The 15,802-nt window shown below is 44.6% G+C and overlaps 1 protein-coding gene across 1 annotated transcript in view; it reads right to left on the bottom strand.

Annotated features, from left to right (window-relative positions):
• The window catches only part of GPA33 (glycoprotein A33), a 32,933-nt gene extending 21,140 nt beyond the window's left edge, over positions 1-11,793 (bottom strand). The window contains exons 1-2 of the mRNA XM_022560092.3: positions 9,318-11,793; positions 5,674-5,890 (exon numbers count right to left, since the gene is read on the bottom strand). Coding sequence (XP_022415800.2) covers positions 5,674-5,890; positions 9,318-9,680 — 580 coding nt within the window. The 5' untranslated portion in view covers positions 9,681-11,793. The remainder of the gene's footprint in view (positions 1-5,673; positions 5,891-9,317) is intronic.
• Positions 11,794-15,802: the final 4,009 nt, after the last annotated feature.

Here is a 15,802-nt window from a genome sequence, read left to right as displayed (position 1 = left end):
CACGAGTGGGTGGACCCACATAATTAAAGCCCTTCTCCCTAAAATTAGCCCAGCAGCAAAGCCATTCGGAAAGAAAACTTTAAAAAAAAAGGATTTTTACTGGGTTTCTTAACATGTAGTACCAAATTATCTTTTTTTAAAGCAAAACATTCTTTTCACCGAGTTGCATAATTTCAGATTAAATTTGTAGCCTTTGCCCTTCGAGTTAACTAATTCCTCTCTTAAAATGCAGCTGGCCCTGAGAGGGGAGGGGAAATCGGGATATTCGCACCTGAGTGGGTTCCCGCTGCCTTCTCCGAAACCAGCTTGCTGCCAGAAGAAAGTAGGAGCTATTTAAGGGAAGCCAGAAGGAGACAGAATTAGCCCGAGAAGGACCAGGTGGGTCAAAGTGAGGGACTCAGCTGCGGGTGAATCAGGGCAAGGGGAGGGATGGGAGTGGGGTGGGTGACGGGACAGTGCAGAATACAGAAGAGAAACAGGAGAAAATAGCTCATTTTCTTGGCTGGGTATTATCTCCCCCAGGAGCTAATGCAAATAAAATTAACCGCTATGCACGCAAAACGGTTTGATGCAACATTAATTACAATAGCTTAAATTAGAAACAGCCTGAGTGTCCAGTCCAGGGACAGAGGGACTCTGCGTCCGCTTGCTGGAGTGGCATGAAGCTTAAAGAACAGTAAGTGCTAAGATAGCAAGAAGTGTTAGGTGATGTGGAATGAAAAGAGAAAAGTGCCAGTCGTTAAGCTACAAATTCAGTTACGTACATAAATAAGCATGTGGATAGGATCTGGAAGAAAACATGGAGAAATATAAAACCCAGTGATATAGGTGAATGTCTTTCTTTTCTTGTTTCTTCTTCTTTTTTTAAATTAGTTTTTTAAAGAGGCAAGGGATCACCAAACACAGCTATTTGTTTATTTGTGTTTGGACTAAGGTTGTTGTAGCCGGGGAATAAGAACAGGACAGCAGAGCAGAAACAGGCTTTTTCTAACAACCTTCTGTGCATTAGATATTTTGACATAAGGAGCCCTCCACAAATAGGTAGAATCCCCTGATTCAATGGAGCCGGTAGAAAAACACATCATGGCACTCCACCTAGTCTGGGGCAACTAAAACACAGCTGTAAAAATGCTATAAGATGATAAAATGTGGTGGTGTCAGCCTTGTGCATGAGATTAGGGGAGGATGTTCCTAAAGCTCTAAAAGCATCAGAGCTCCCCATGAAAACCCTGAAATAAACATCCATGCACTCACAGGGTGGCAGGGCTTCAGTGTCCCAGACCCTAAGCTGAGACATTCAGTGTGGAAGAGCAATTACAGAATCTCAGTTTTCAATGAGTGATGTTTCCAAGATGGGTATGTCCTGCGGACAAATGAAGGCAATGGGCACATCCAGGGCTGGCATTGCTCTGCCCCTTCAACCTTCTTTCACTGGCATGGGCTCAAGAAGGGAAAAATACAAGTTAATGCTGTGACATGATAAAACATATTGGCAAGTCTACATCTGCCATAGAGTGAAAGAGAGAGTATACCGATAAGTAAGCCTAGAAGAGTTTGGGACTCATCCAGAATTGGAAGGGCTGCTGGTTGGGAATGGCAGACTTACAGGGTGGGACGGTGAAGGGCTTTAGATTTAATTTCCATCAAAGCTTGGACACCTTCTAGTGGTCATTTAACCTCTCAAGTCTCAGTGTTCCCGTCTATTAAATATGAGTGTTAATACCCACTTTCACAGATGTATTGCAAAGGTTAAATGAGATCATATCCATAAAGCACTTAGTGAGATGCCTGGCACATAGCAGGCCCTCAATAAATGATAACTGTTATGATTGTGAATTTGTGTTATCTATAACAACTCTATACAGGCAAAGGTCATTGGAAGTTGATGGTAGTTTTCCCTCCATTTAAGAGGGATCCCTCTGGTTTTCAGAGCAGGAAGACACAGAGAGATTGGGTATTTGGTTACATGGAATGGGTGCAGTTTCCTGCCCTCCTCCTATACAACTAAGTAAACACCTTAATCCTCATTTGGCCACAGAAAGTCTGGAATTCTATCATTAGAGATTCACCAATTTTGAAGGTCAGAAAATCTGATATACCATCTTCCTTAATATCCTTAAAATGTCATTCCTTTGCAAATTAAAATGCAAATTGAATATAATTCCAACCAACTTTTTTTAACTAAGCAAAGTGATTTTAAAATTAATATGAAAGAATAAAAGTGTAAAAACTGACAAAAATTTTTGGAAAAGTTTAGTAAGAGAAGATATTACCCAGCGCCAGACCTTAAAAGCCAACTACACAAATACTGATAACTCTAAATGTGTTATGTGTCTGTGTGTCCGTGCGTCTGTATGTCTGTGTATCTCAACACTGACTACAGACAACAGACGTACTGTAGTCAAAAGCAAATGATTTTGGCATAGGAATAATCAAAAGGTAAATGAATAAAATAAGGAGTAAAAAACAGCCATGTATGTGTAAGAACTTAATATGTGACAAAGCTGGGATTCCAGTGGGAAAATAGTTGTTTCTTTGATATAATAAACGATGCTGATGTAATTGGCTATCCATTTGGAAGAAAACAAAGACCCCTAGAATCCTATGTTCAAAAATAAATTCCAGACCAAACAAAATCTAAGGATAAAAAATAAGACTTACAGACATAAGAAAAAACATTAAGTTCATTTTTATGACCTCAAAGGTGGTAGTGGGAGACCTTGTGCAAGACAAGAGACCCTAAATTCATAACAGAAAGCATCAGCAGGATACAGAGGGGACTTCTCCTGTGTCTCAGAATTTCCACTAAAACCTTCAGGTTGAGGCTCTGAATGGTAAGTGTCCTCAGTACTGAGGAGAGGCATGAGAAACATCCCAGTGACCTTCCCAAGAGCAAATCCTATGATTAACAGTTACCCTCACCCAGAAGGCTAGAAATTCATCTGAGAGGAGATTTCTTTTTTTCTTTTTTTTTTTTTTTTTTTTGCGGTACGCAAGCCTCTCTCTGTTGTGGCCTCCCGTTGCAGAGCACAGGCTCCGGACGCGCAGGCTCAGCGGCCATGGCTCACGGGCCCAGCCGCTCCGCGGCATGTGGGATCCTCCCGGACCGGGGCACGAACCCGTGTCCCCTGCATCGGCAGGCGGACTCTCAACCACTGTGCCACCAGGGAAGCCCGGGAGGAGATTTCTTTAAAGAGGATTCTCAGGAATAGGGATCCATGAGCATCTCCCCCCTTCTCTTAGGTGAAAGGAAGGAGGTATTTCCCCTCAACTCAGGCCCAGCCAGGGAGGAACCAATAGAATCCCGCATGGAGAATGAGGTTGTCTACTGTCGAGAGCTGGCATCCCTCACTCCTGGCTGAGGTTTGCTGAGGGACAGAAATCAGTAAGTCCCTGCAGTGCTACTCCTGGAGCATGAAGATGGAAGGGCTTTATAGATGTCCCTGGGTGTCTGAGGACCCATCTGAGGTCAGACTATGGTGCGTACCCCTTGCCCAGAGAAGCTGGCTGGAGCAGACTGCGATGGTGGGTTTAGAAGGGTAATGATGGAGGCTGATTCTTGTCATACTGAAGGGACTCAGTCCCAGAGAGCTGCTTGCTGGATCAATGCGAGCCCAGAGTGGACAGCAGAGAGCAGGAGTGAGTTGCCATAAGCAGGGGAGGGTGGAAAAGGGTGGTGGATGTGAGAGTCTGGCCAGTGGGTGCACACACTGCCTGTGTCAGGTGGATCCCTGGGGGATACTGAAGAACCCACTAATGCACCCCACAAAAGAAGCAGTAGTGGGATGTCTGCTATGATTGGGGTTAGCCAAGAGAAAATGGTAAGTGGCCTGGCTAGGTGAACATGGCCTTGCCTTTTTCCCTTTAACACTCCCTGCCTTGGCCATGACCTGAGAGGAGCCAGAAGTGGGGGTGGGAGGAGGTGGACCAAGGAGAGTAAGAAAACAGACCCAGCCCTTATTCCACTGCTGGTCCCCAAGATTTAGGGAGTCAGCACAAAGTTAAGGAAAGGTGTGAAGCTTATTGGATGTTAAATTAAAATACTGACTTGGACTGAACTGGCTTTTTTTTCACCTAGCAAATTAACAAAACTGAAAAAGATTGATAATATTCAGTCCTGGTAAGAATATAGGAAAACAGACATGATCACATAATGCTCATGGCAGTAGTAGCTGCTTTGGGGAAAAGTAATTTGCCGGTATGGAGTAACGTTTAATGAAGGCATAGTCCTTGACCTAGAAATTCTACTTTTTTAAATTTGTATTTCCTTGATACCTAATGATGTTAAGCAATAGAAATCCTTCTTTTAAGAATCTATCCAATAGAAACAAATATAACACAGTGAAAGAATACACACACACATATATATACACATATATATATGTATATATATATATATATAGAGAGAGAGAGAGAGAGAGAGAGAGTCAGTATTGTTGGTACAAAAAAAAATGGCAACAGCCTGAGAATGCTCATTAGTATGGGACACTGGAATAATCATAGTAAATCCATGCACGGGAATGTATTCTATTAATAGGTAGATTTGTATACATTGATCTGGAGAAATGTTCATGAAACATTAAGAAAAAGTTACAGAATAATCTTTATAATGTGATCTCTTTTTTTTAAAGAAAAGTAAAGAAACAAAAAGAAAGTGTGTGTGTGTGTGTGTGTGTGTGTGTGTGTTGAAAGGACATGGAAAAGAGTGTGGAAGAATACACACAAGTACTAGCCTTGGCCACCTTGTTAGTAGGAGGGTGCAAGGAGGAGATGGTTATTCTTTATTCAGGGCTTTATGGTTTGACTCACTACAATGATTCAAAAACCCAGGCAGCCACCTTATGTAATTAAAAATAAAATCCCACTATGTAGTGTAAAGGGGACAAAATGAAGGAAACATGATCCATTGCTCTGGTTTAAAGTATTGCTACCTCCACGGTGGGGGCCATTTCTTAGAGTGGACACAGGCTGGGTGCTCCCTAAAGTTTTTCCAATAACTGTTTGACGTTGAGTCAGGCATCTACTTTCTCTTGGCCTCATCTGCAAAATGGAGATACTAAGAGTAGGTGATTGTTCAATTATTCCAAAGCTATAAACTCCAATAATAAGCTATTTGTGTAGAAAGAATGTTATCATGGGACATATTTCAGAAGCAGTAGAACCTGATCAATGGTGTGTTGGAGCCGAGGGGTGGGGAGATGGTGGTGTGAAGGGCTTCTACTGATTAGCTGAATTTAGGGCTGGGAAAGATGCCTGACCTGTAAGAGAGTCATTATTTGGCCCCCAGCATCAAAGCAGGGCAGTGAGAGTCTTTACAGTAGGATCTAGGATTTCCCCTTTTCTTCTGTTTAGTAAGTTTGGCATGAGAAAGAGAGGAGCTGGTGTGAGGGAAAGAGCAGTGGACAGAGCAGGGACAGAATCTCCAAGGCTGACCCCCAGGGGCCACTCCAAATCAGCCCTGACCTTGGCCCTGGGAAGCTGTCTGCCCAGACAGAAGAGTATTTGGTTCCAGGGGTAGGAGAAGCACCCCAACCCCTGAGACAGACGGGGCAAGGGGAGGAGTCTTAGCTCCTGGTCAGGCATTGCTCCCTGGCTTTACCTTACCGGCAGGGTACCCGGCTCCTCTCACCGCCCCTCTTCCTACCACCCCAGGAGGGAGAAGGAGACACTCACCCAGCACCAAGAGGCGGACGCGTGACTTGGAGACACCACCCAGGTCCTTCAGCAGTGAGACAGAGCACTCGTATGTGCCGTTGTCATCCATGGTCAACCGGTCAATGGTGATGGAGGCATCTGACTGCTGGACGTTGCCTGATACATTGGCGCGGTTCTGATAAAGTTCACCGTAGATGTAGGTTTGGGTCGAAAATGTCCAGATGAGCACCGTTTCCTGTGAGGAAGAAGAAATACCACTTGGTCTTCAGCCTAAGGCCCTGGCATGATGCTCCAGCCTGCCCTGACTACCCTCATCCACCATTCCCAGGCCCAGGTGTACTGACACACCAACCCTGCAGAACAAAGAGCTCTATACGTGGTGTCCATTTGTGGATTCCTCTTATGATGTATTTATATGTTTTTAGTGAAAATATTGAAAGCCCAGGGCAGGTAGGCAGTTCATACCAGAGGAGCACGTGTGAGTAAGTGAGGCTTTCACCTCTTGTAACCTCTGGCACCTCTTACCCATTCCATTTTAGTTCATTGTCTGTTCTCAGACATTCAGTCAACCAATATTTATTGAACACCTACTACGTGCAGGCATTGTGCTAGGTAGCCATCCTTGGCTTCCAAGCCCCCTTTATTTATTTGACTCTCGCCTTTGGAATTTGTTTATTCATTGATATACTTATCATTTATCAAACAGAACATAGTACTAGCTAAGATCATTACTTTTGAACCAGACTGCCTCAGGTCAAATCCCGGTTCTGCCACTTACTAGTTCTATGACCTTGAGCAAAATGCTGACCTCTCTATGACTCCATTTCTTCATCTACAAAGTGGAGATAATGATAATAACACTTGTATCATAGGATTTTTGTGAGAGTTAAAGTAGATAATATATGCAAAGCAGATAGCATCAAGCCATGGGCTTGCTGAAGCCACCTCGGGTAAATGAGTAGAGAAATGGCAAGTCCCCAAGTTACTTCATTTGGAAAGGTCAGAGAGAGGTCAGAGAGATACGAGCAAAAGTCAAGACGAGGCTACCAGAAAGCCAAGGGAGGGAGATTCCCAGATAGGAAAAGTGGTTGATAGCTGGAAAAGCTAGGGAGAAATGAAATAAGACGAGGACTGAATCAGCACGCTGAATTTAACAAAAGAGAAGCTGCTGGTGATTTCGGTGGAGCATTAGGGGAGGAAGGCTGACCATGCCGGGTAGGGAAGAGAGTGTGGAGACATAGTGTCAGGTCTGACGCCTGGGCATGCTCTTTACGCAAATCAGGAAAAGGTGCTCTAGTTGTTGGACAGACACACCTTTGCCAAGCTAATGGCGGTCAGGCGCCCTGGGCTGGGTCCCCAAGTGCATAATCTGCCCAACCACATACAACAGCCCTGGTAGGGGCGGATAACTCAGGAAGCTTGGCTGAAAGGGGAGGAGCAACAAGGTGGGAGATGAGGACCTGTCTTGGGCTGTGGACCCGTCTGTGGATGCTGGTCTTTCCCAGCTCAGTTCTTTTCTGACCTACTGGCTCTGCCAAGGACTCTTCATGCCCCAACCCTCCTCCCAATCACAGCGATCCTAAGGCTTCCCCCTCCTGGGATCTCCCCCAAGTCACCCCCCCAACCCTTGCTAGGACCTGTCACAATAATCTCCTTGAGGGCACAGGTTAAATCCCTTGCTCTGCAGCCTTGCTTGCTCTCAAGGGGATTGCCTCAAATCCTTTAGAAAGTAAGGGATCCATCAGTCAACAAAAGATCTTTAGTGTTTATCTCAGCACTCAGAAGCGTGCCTACCAGAGACCTAACGTCTTGTTTGCTGAATATATGTGACGGTGAAAGAACGTGTCTTCAGATTCTACAAGCTAAAGGCAGCGGCTGCCCTCTCTAGGTTTTTTCCTGGGGTTCTGGAAACAGATAGGACATGTGCTCTGTCCCATCAGGGTGCCTTGGGCAACAGACAATAAGGTGCCTCAGGCCAAGATTTGCTCTCCTTTCTCATCGGCCCTGCTGCTCTAGGACTTTGGTGTCCTGGTTTCTTTTCTGTCAGGGAAAAAGCTAAATGCTTTCACTCTGAGTAGTTGGGGATCTAATGCCAGGCATGTGTGCATTTTAAAAGTAGAACTCACTTTCAAACTTACGAATAGGGACCTCCCTGGCAGTCCAGTGGCTAAGACTCCATGCTTCCACTGCATGGGGCATGGGTTCCATCCCACTGGGGGGAACTAAGATCCCACATGCTGCACACGTGGTCCAAAAAATATATATATATATATTATGAATAGATGTTCCCCTTCTTATAGTTAAAGAAATGTGGATTTAATCAATAATGAGATACTTTTTCACTCATCAAGTTGGCGAATATCCAATAGTTTGAGACCACTCTGTTAGAGAAATAGGTGCCTACGCTGTTGTTGGTGAACATGAAGGTTGGTCTGACATCCAATGAAAGCAATTTGACATTATTTATCCAAATTTTAAATTCACATAGCCTTTGACCCAGAAGTTCATTTTTAATAAATTATCTTATATATAAATATATATTTATAAATAATGACAATAATATTTAAAATATACCTAGAGGCATATATATAAGGATGTTTATTGCAGCATTATTTGTAGCAGCAAAATATAGGAAACAAACCAAATGTCCATCATTGGTACGTATAGAGCATTCATAAAATATGATACTTAATGAAAATATTTTTAAAAGAATGAGATAGATATAAATGTACTGACATATGGAAAGAGTTCCAAGGTATATTAAGAGGAAGAAAAGCCAAGTGGAGGACAGTATGCATGTAGTTTATATAAACATACATATTCATATACGTATATGTAAATATATGTCTATGTTTGTGTGTGCATGGTATACATGTGGAGCATCTATAGAAGTCCATCCCCAAATCTGGTAATAGTGGTTGCCTTTGGTGCGGGGAATAGGGGACTGGGATTCTAGGGTCAAAAGTAGATGTATTTTCATGCGTGTGAATCTATACATTTACATTTTCTTGAATTGGCGTAAAGAATCATTGGAAGGATACACAAGAAGCTAAATCTTAGCCAAAAGTGATATTCACAATACTGAATGATTGTAGCAGTGATACCAATCAATCAGATTAAATGCTGGCCCCAAAGAACCAGTACCAGTGAAAATTAGCCTTGCTGGGGAGGACGGAGAGATAGAAGGATTAGGGTGTGGAAACTGGGTAGATAGGACAAGAGGGGCAGGGATAGGAATGAGACTTCTGCATGTACACTTTCAGGATGTTTTAATTTTTGAGCCATGGGATTACTATCTATTCCAAAATAGAAAATAAAATCTTCCCATAGTCCCCAAAAGAACCCAAACAGGAAAAAACTATAATAAAATTTGGCCTCAAGGGAGAGCGCTATGCTAATCAAAAGGAATGATACAGTTTAGGTCATTTGAGACTGACCAACAGAAAGATGTTTTGGGGAAGGTGACTCTTTCACACTAGAGGTGGCATAATATGGCCCTCCCTGGGTCCAACATTCACTGCTCCCTCCCCACCCATCCCAGCCTGGGCGCTAACTAGGTTTATTCTGCCTAACATTTATTGAATGGCTTTGTAGTGCTTAGCCTCCAAGAGGTCATGGTCAGGTGGTACTCATGACGCTCCCAACTTTTTAAAGATCCTTACCGTATGACTCCTTAGAAGCTTGTCCCATTGGATAAACCCATCTCGGTTGAGGGAGGAAGTTTTGTAGGTGCATGGAAGGGTAACGCTCTTTCCCCGAGCAGCCCGAAGAACATCCTTTGGGGTTTCCACAGAGATGGCGTGGACAGTCACCCAGACTGGAAAAAAAGTGGGAAGTAACTGACATGGGCATTCATACTCATTCTCCACCGGATCTCTGAGGGAATGGCCAGTGACGCTCTTCCAGCCACAGCTAGACACACTGCAACTGAGATCTCGGCCATGGCGCACCAGCTGTTCTCCACCAGGCCCGGGGTGAAGACAAACACGTGTACCTTGGTTCACCCTGTCCCCATCCCACGGCATCTCAACAAAGTTAATTGCGTTGTGTGATGGGTAAAAGCCTGGCTCTGCGCCTCAGCCCCACCTCTTACACACTGTGTAAACTTTTGTCAGCCTCAGTTCTCATCCATAAAAAGGGACACTAGTATTCTCAGAGCTCTTGGGAGAATTAAACAAGATAATGTGTATAAATGCTTTGCTTAATGCCTGGCACATAGAACGCTCTCAATAAATATTTCCCACCGTCTTTTTTGTTGTGATGATGATTTATTCATTTATTTAGCAAATATTTATGGAGCGCTTAAATATGGTAAGAAAATTGATGAATAAGATTAAGTCAAGGTAAAGAGAGAGAGGGTTCTCCCAGGGGAATTTATTCTGTATAAGTTTATCAGAAAAAAGACGAGAAAAAGAGTGTGGCCACATCAGTGTCTCTCATCACATACATTCTTCTTGCCATGTGACTTTGACTCTCCTCCATCAAGAGGTCCGTCCCTTGAATCTGGGTGGACCTATGACTACAGCGTGAGTGACGCCCATTAGGCAGAAGCTCTAGTAAATGGATTTCCTTCTTATATAGTCTGGATACCCTTTAAACTGCTGATTTTTATGCTGTTTCCCAGGGTGGGCAATTTCATACTCAGGCCCGTCAGCAGTATCCCTCCTTACTGCAGGTTGCTGTGTTGGGGATTGGGTTCCCATGGATACATCTCTGTCTTTCCTACCCATTTCTATGTTGTCCTTCTATGCGCAGTAGCTGTTTAATCAGCCCTCAGATTTTCCTCAGGAGGAATTGCTCTATATGTAGGTATAGATTCGGTGTGTCTGTGGGAGGAGGTGAGCTCAGCGTCTTTCTATGCAGCCATCTTGGGCCACTCCTGTACCAGTCCATATTTAATGTCCACAACTTCTCTATGGCCATTTCAGGAAGTAGCATAGCATTGAGTTTAAATGCACAGGCTCCAGAGCTAGAATGCGTCCATTGGAATTCCGGTTCCTTTATCTACTAAATGTATAACCTTGAGCAGTTTACGTAAGCTCTCTGTGCCAGGGTCCTCACTTGAAAAATGGGTTGTTTGGAGATTAAATAACATGAAATGTGTACTTTGTTTAGAATGACTCCTGACCCATAATCAGTGCTCAACATATGACAGACTACATTATGTATATGTGTGTTCAATATATTCTCTCTATATATATTCATATCGAATAACTTCCACTTCTCATCCCATAGTCTTTTGTTGAGGCACAACCTTAGTTAGAAGTTAATCACGAGAGATAACCACCTACCACCACCATGGGTGAACTATCGTAAAGGAATAATAATTACTAATGATTATAACTAAAGAATAGATCAATTTTAGAGACCACTACAAAAGCGAGTAAAAGTCATTTTATGTTAATTTGTGAGGGAAGAGATTGAAATGAACGGATGAGAAAGAACTCATAAAGAAAAGGAAAAAATCTTGAACAAGTATAGAGCACTATTTAAATGCTATTTGTAAACCTGAGAAGGATCTTTAAAGGCTGATCTGGTGCCCTGAGACACACTTACATTTTCCATAATCCTAGATGAGAATTTATCCTGTGTTTAAGACCTTCACGCCAACAGCCATCACTGGAAATCCTCCACAGCTAATCAAATCCTTCTCACTGATTCAGTTAGTATCCTCTTTTTCTGACATCACTGGCAGCAAAGACATCTGGCTTAACTTCTCAATAATTTCCCATCACGAACTCAGAGGATTCTGACGTTTGCAATCACCAACTTTCTCACCCACAGTTCTGTAATAAACTGTAATAAACCCAGTTCCTTTCACCTCTTTCTATAGGCTTATTGTTTATTAGCTCTGTGGCCCTCGTTTTTCTGTTCTGTGGAATCTGCATCCCGCTCAGTGGATGAGACAAAAGTACCAGGTGGGACATCTAATCCACCATCAGAAAACTAGGAAGTGCAGAAGTTTGCTCCTAGAGTCTTCCAACACCCTCCCTTTCTACTTGTTTGTACAGATCTACATTGGGTATCTTCTTTCCAGTTGCCGGAACCCACCCTCTCCCCAGTAGTTGCAGCTCTCCCATCCTGTTGCTGCCGAGAGCTGTGTCCCTCGTGCTCCAGAGGTATTCTTTCTTTCCCGCTCCCTCCCCACTCTCCTTTTTTTCTCAAGGCTGATTTCTTCTGATATTCATGAAGACCATCCATCTGATAACATCTGATAACACATCCAGCGATGTGTTAACCTTCCCAAGGGTATACAAATTGGAGGAGCAGGTGCTCTCACCTGCAAGGAAGGAATCAAAATCTCACAGCACAATAGGGGTTTGCTGAGGAAGAAATTTTAACCACATACATTGTCCTAGAGAAAATGCCCAAAGGCTCTCAAGCAGAGTAGATGACTCTGTCCTTTGTGCCATGGGTACCACCCACGAGTACCTTCATCCTAGCACTCTCTCATGAGAGTTTATTACATATGGCAGAGTGGCCAAGAGCACAAACGCTGGAGCCAAACTGCCCAGGCTGTCATCCTCATTCTTAGTTTTCCTAGCTGTGTAACCTTGCACAACTTAATTAACTTCTCTGTGCCTCAGTTTCCTCGACTATAAAATGAGGATAATAATATTATCTAACTCCAGCGTTGCTGTGAGGGTTGGATGAAAACATATTTAGCATGCATGACCTTCATCCTGGCACATAAGCAAGAACTATGCCAGCATTCCATATTGTCACATCCTTCTCCTCTACCACACTGTTTTTCCTTCCTTTTCATATCCTCAGGGCTCAGAAAACTGCCTAACACTTAGGAGATGCTCAAATAAGTGCTCTTGGACAGCAAACTGAATGAGTTCTAGAGAACTTAAGTTTAAAAGGTGGGTAGGATTTGCAACCAGAGAAACTTGGTTGAAGAACTTACCTTACACATTGCTAGAAAATGTCAAAAAAAATATTAAATTAAGAACAAAAGGAGCCCAGAGAGGGGATGCCAAGTCGGCAAGTGGTCCCAGATGGAAATGGGAAAGGTCATTTAACCTCCCTAAGTGGGCGGGGTGTGAACCGACAGCTTGAAGCCTCCAGGATTGCTTGTAAATAATTAAGGCTTGTTAAGAAGATAATAAACTGTCTCTTGAGAGCTAACCAGAAAGCAATACATCCAAGGAGAATAATAAAATGCTCGATGGACTGGAGACTTTAGGCGTACACAGCACATTATGGGAACCCTTGGGAAACTGGCAGGAATGCCTCCGCTTAGCAAAATCCATTTGCTCAGAGAAACCACATTCTTAGTTAGGGAGGAGGTGCCCGAGGCCAGAAGGGGCCCATCGCACCCCAGGACTAGATACATGCTCTGACATTGAGAAAGCGCTGGTCTCTAGGGAAAGGGGTGCAGCTCACACACGCACGTGCATGTTGGTTTGTCCTGCCCCCCCCCACAAGGTGGGAATGACTCCTGGAGGCTCTCAGACTGGCAGATGGGGGAGGAGGGATGGAGAGGTGGGGAGGGGGGTTAGAACTCCATGGATGTTTGAGGAACTCTTTGTTCAACATGGATCTTTAGGAATCTATGAATTCCGGTCAATTTAATGAATTTTTCCTAAGGCCCTAGTTTAGTGCAAGGCCCTGGAAAAATGATCAGAGGCATCTTCATGCCCCACCTCCTCCGGGAATCCACCTGGACCTTCCCAGCCCTTACTGGTTTCACTGAAGCGCTTCAGGGAGCATGCACCCCATGCACACGTCATTCTCATGTCAGTGTGGGTCTGTGTGTGTGGGCCGTCTCTCCTCATCATAGGGCAGCTCCTTCCAGCAGGGTCTGTGTCTCAGACTTCTCTTATACCCATCGCTTGCTAGTTCCCACCCCAAGGTATGTACACAGAGCTGGGTGCTAATAAGACTTTACTGATTGAGTGGTTCATGACACAGTCCCTGCCTAGGAAGCTGTTAGCCAGCATCACTGTCAGCCGGCATCCTAATAGAACCTAATTAAGTGTTAAGTGCAAATGATAAGGAGTGAAGTGTAGGGGTTGTGGGGAGGGGTGGAGAGGGGAGGGACCTGGAAGAAGGATTTTAATGGAAAGCCTTATTGAGGAGATGGGACTTGAAATAGCCCCCAAGGGATTCAATTCACTATGTTGAACTTGTGCATAGAAGAGAGTAAAGCAGGATGCAAAACTGTACATGCAACAGTATCCTACTTCTACAAAGTCACAGAGGGGAAGCAAATTCTTAGAAGAAAATATACCAGATACAGAATTAATACCAGTGATCTCTGGATTCTGGGATGATGGGTTTCTTCTTTGTGTATTTTTATTTTCCAGATGTTCTGCAGCAGACATGCGGTACTCTTGTAACCATAAAGCCGTGTTACAGTTTTATATGTCAAGCAGGAAGTGAAGAAGTAGAGAGGTGAGGGCAGCCCATTTTGTCAAGGAGCTCACGTAACACAGGGAGATGGGAAAGCTGGAGCCAGAGGGCCATAAAAGGTCTTGAGAAGGTTTCTTTCGTCCCCTCTGGGATGGAAGATGGAGAGACTTAAGCAGGCTCCTAGGTTATAAGGATGGAACTCCCAGAAAGGAAGAGACTGAAAATAGAGGAGAAGCCAGATGGAGCAAGACCTCTGGCTGGGTGGGGGAGGGCATAGGTGGAGGACTAGCCTTGCCCACAGCAAGAGTCACCTGTTCCCATGTGTACAGAGATAGAGAAGTCGGTGGGCAGGTGTGGAGCAGTGAGCTCTGACGGCGGACCCTGTCCTCCACAATTTATGCCTCTCTCCCAGGAACTTTGTGACAGTCCTAAGTGGGAGCGTCTGTCTGTCACCATGTTCTGCCCATGCCAGGTTTTTATGGCATCCCTGACTCACCAGGGCAGAGAACAAGGAAGCAGCCCAAAGGTCCCTTGGTGGCAGGGGAGGAAGGTACCTCAGGAAGGAGGTGGTGTTAAGTGTTAAGTGCAAATGATAAGGAGTTGGTGCCCTGGGCAGAGAGGGCTGCTCCAGGGACAGAATGATCTAGGAGCAGAGACAAGCCCGGCAGGCAGGGAGGACATGGACACAAAACCTGAGTGCTGGGCTTCCCTGGTGGCGCAGTGGTTGAGAGTCCGCCTGCCGTTGCAGGGAACGCGGGTTCGTGCCCCGGTCTGGGAGGATCCCACATGCCGCGGAGCGGCTGGGCCCGGGAGCCACGGCTGCTGAGCCTGCGTGTCCGGAGCCTGTGCTCCGCAACGGGAGAGGCCACAAAGTGAGGGGCGCGCGTACCGCAAAAAAAAAAAAAAAAAAAAAGAAAACAATCCGGAGTGCTGCCAAGGTGGGGTAGTTTGAGGGACAACTAAACTTTACCTCCAAGTCAAACATGTCCTCCACTGGCTGTCTCAGTACTGAAATGCCCACTGCTGAGTGAAGGCGCTGAAGCCCCTGCTAAAACACAAGTGCCCTCTGGGAGGGAGGGAAGACATGGTGAAGTGACTCTCTTCCTTTAACACGCAGGGCAAATCCATTTCCTTAATTAGCCCCTCTCATCCGTCCATCCCTAGAAACGATGGGTAATGTTGATAGAAACAAATGCAATTAGGAAATTGAGGCTTGGAGAGAAGCAGGACAGAGTAAGAAGGAAGGGAAGAGAGACGGGATAAGAGATGCTGAGAGTAAACCAGCTTTGCTGCCTGGTGAGGATCAAAAGGGTAGGTACTCATTCATTAACACCCACCCAGCAAATGGCTGTTCCAGGGACCCTGACAGACTCTGCGGACAAAATGGCAAGCAGAGACAGACACAGTTCCTGCATTCATGGTGTCTGATCCTCTGTGTGAGTCAAATGATAATAAATACATAATCACAGAGGCAAATGTAAAACCACCATGGTAACAAGTGGTACACACTCAATGACAGGATATAACAGAGGATTTGGACATGAGGAGAGGTTGTCCTTAGGAAGGGCCTTTTGAGTTGACATTGGAGGATGAGCTGGAGGGAACCACAAGAAAACGGGGGTTGTGACCTCCTGGAGGGGTGGGATAGGGAGGATGGGAGGGAGGGAGATGCAGGAGGGAAGAGATATGGGAACATGTGTATATGTATAACTGATTCACTTTGTTATAAAGCAGAAACTAACACACCATTGTAAAGCAATTATACTCCAATAAAGATGTTAAAAAAGAA

This window comes from Delphinapterus leucas, chromosome 1 (genome assembly GCF_059928025.1).
Source record: "Delphinapterus leucas isolate spDelLeu-1000000601 "Yukka" chromosome 1, BTC_Dleu_Yukka2, whole genome shotgun sequence".
Lineage (NCBI taxonomy): Eukaryota > Metazoa > Chordata > Mammalia > Artiodactyla > Monodontidae > Delphinapterus > Delphinapterus leucas.
Note: the sequence above shows the minus strand (reverse complement) of the source record. Positions and strands in the feature narration are given on the sequence as shown.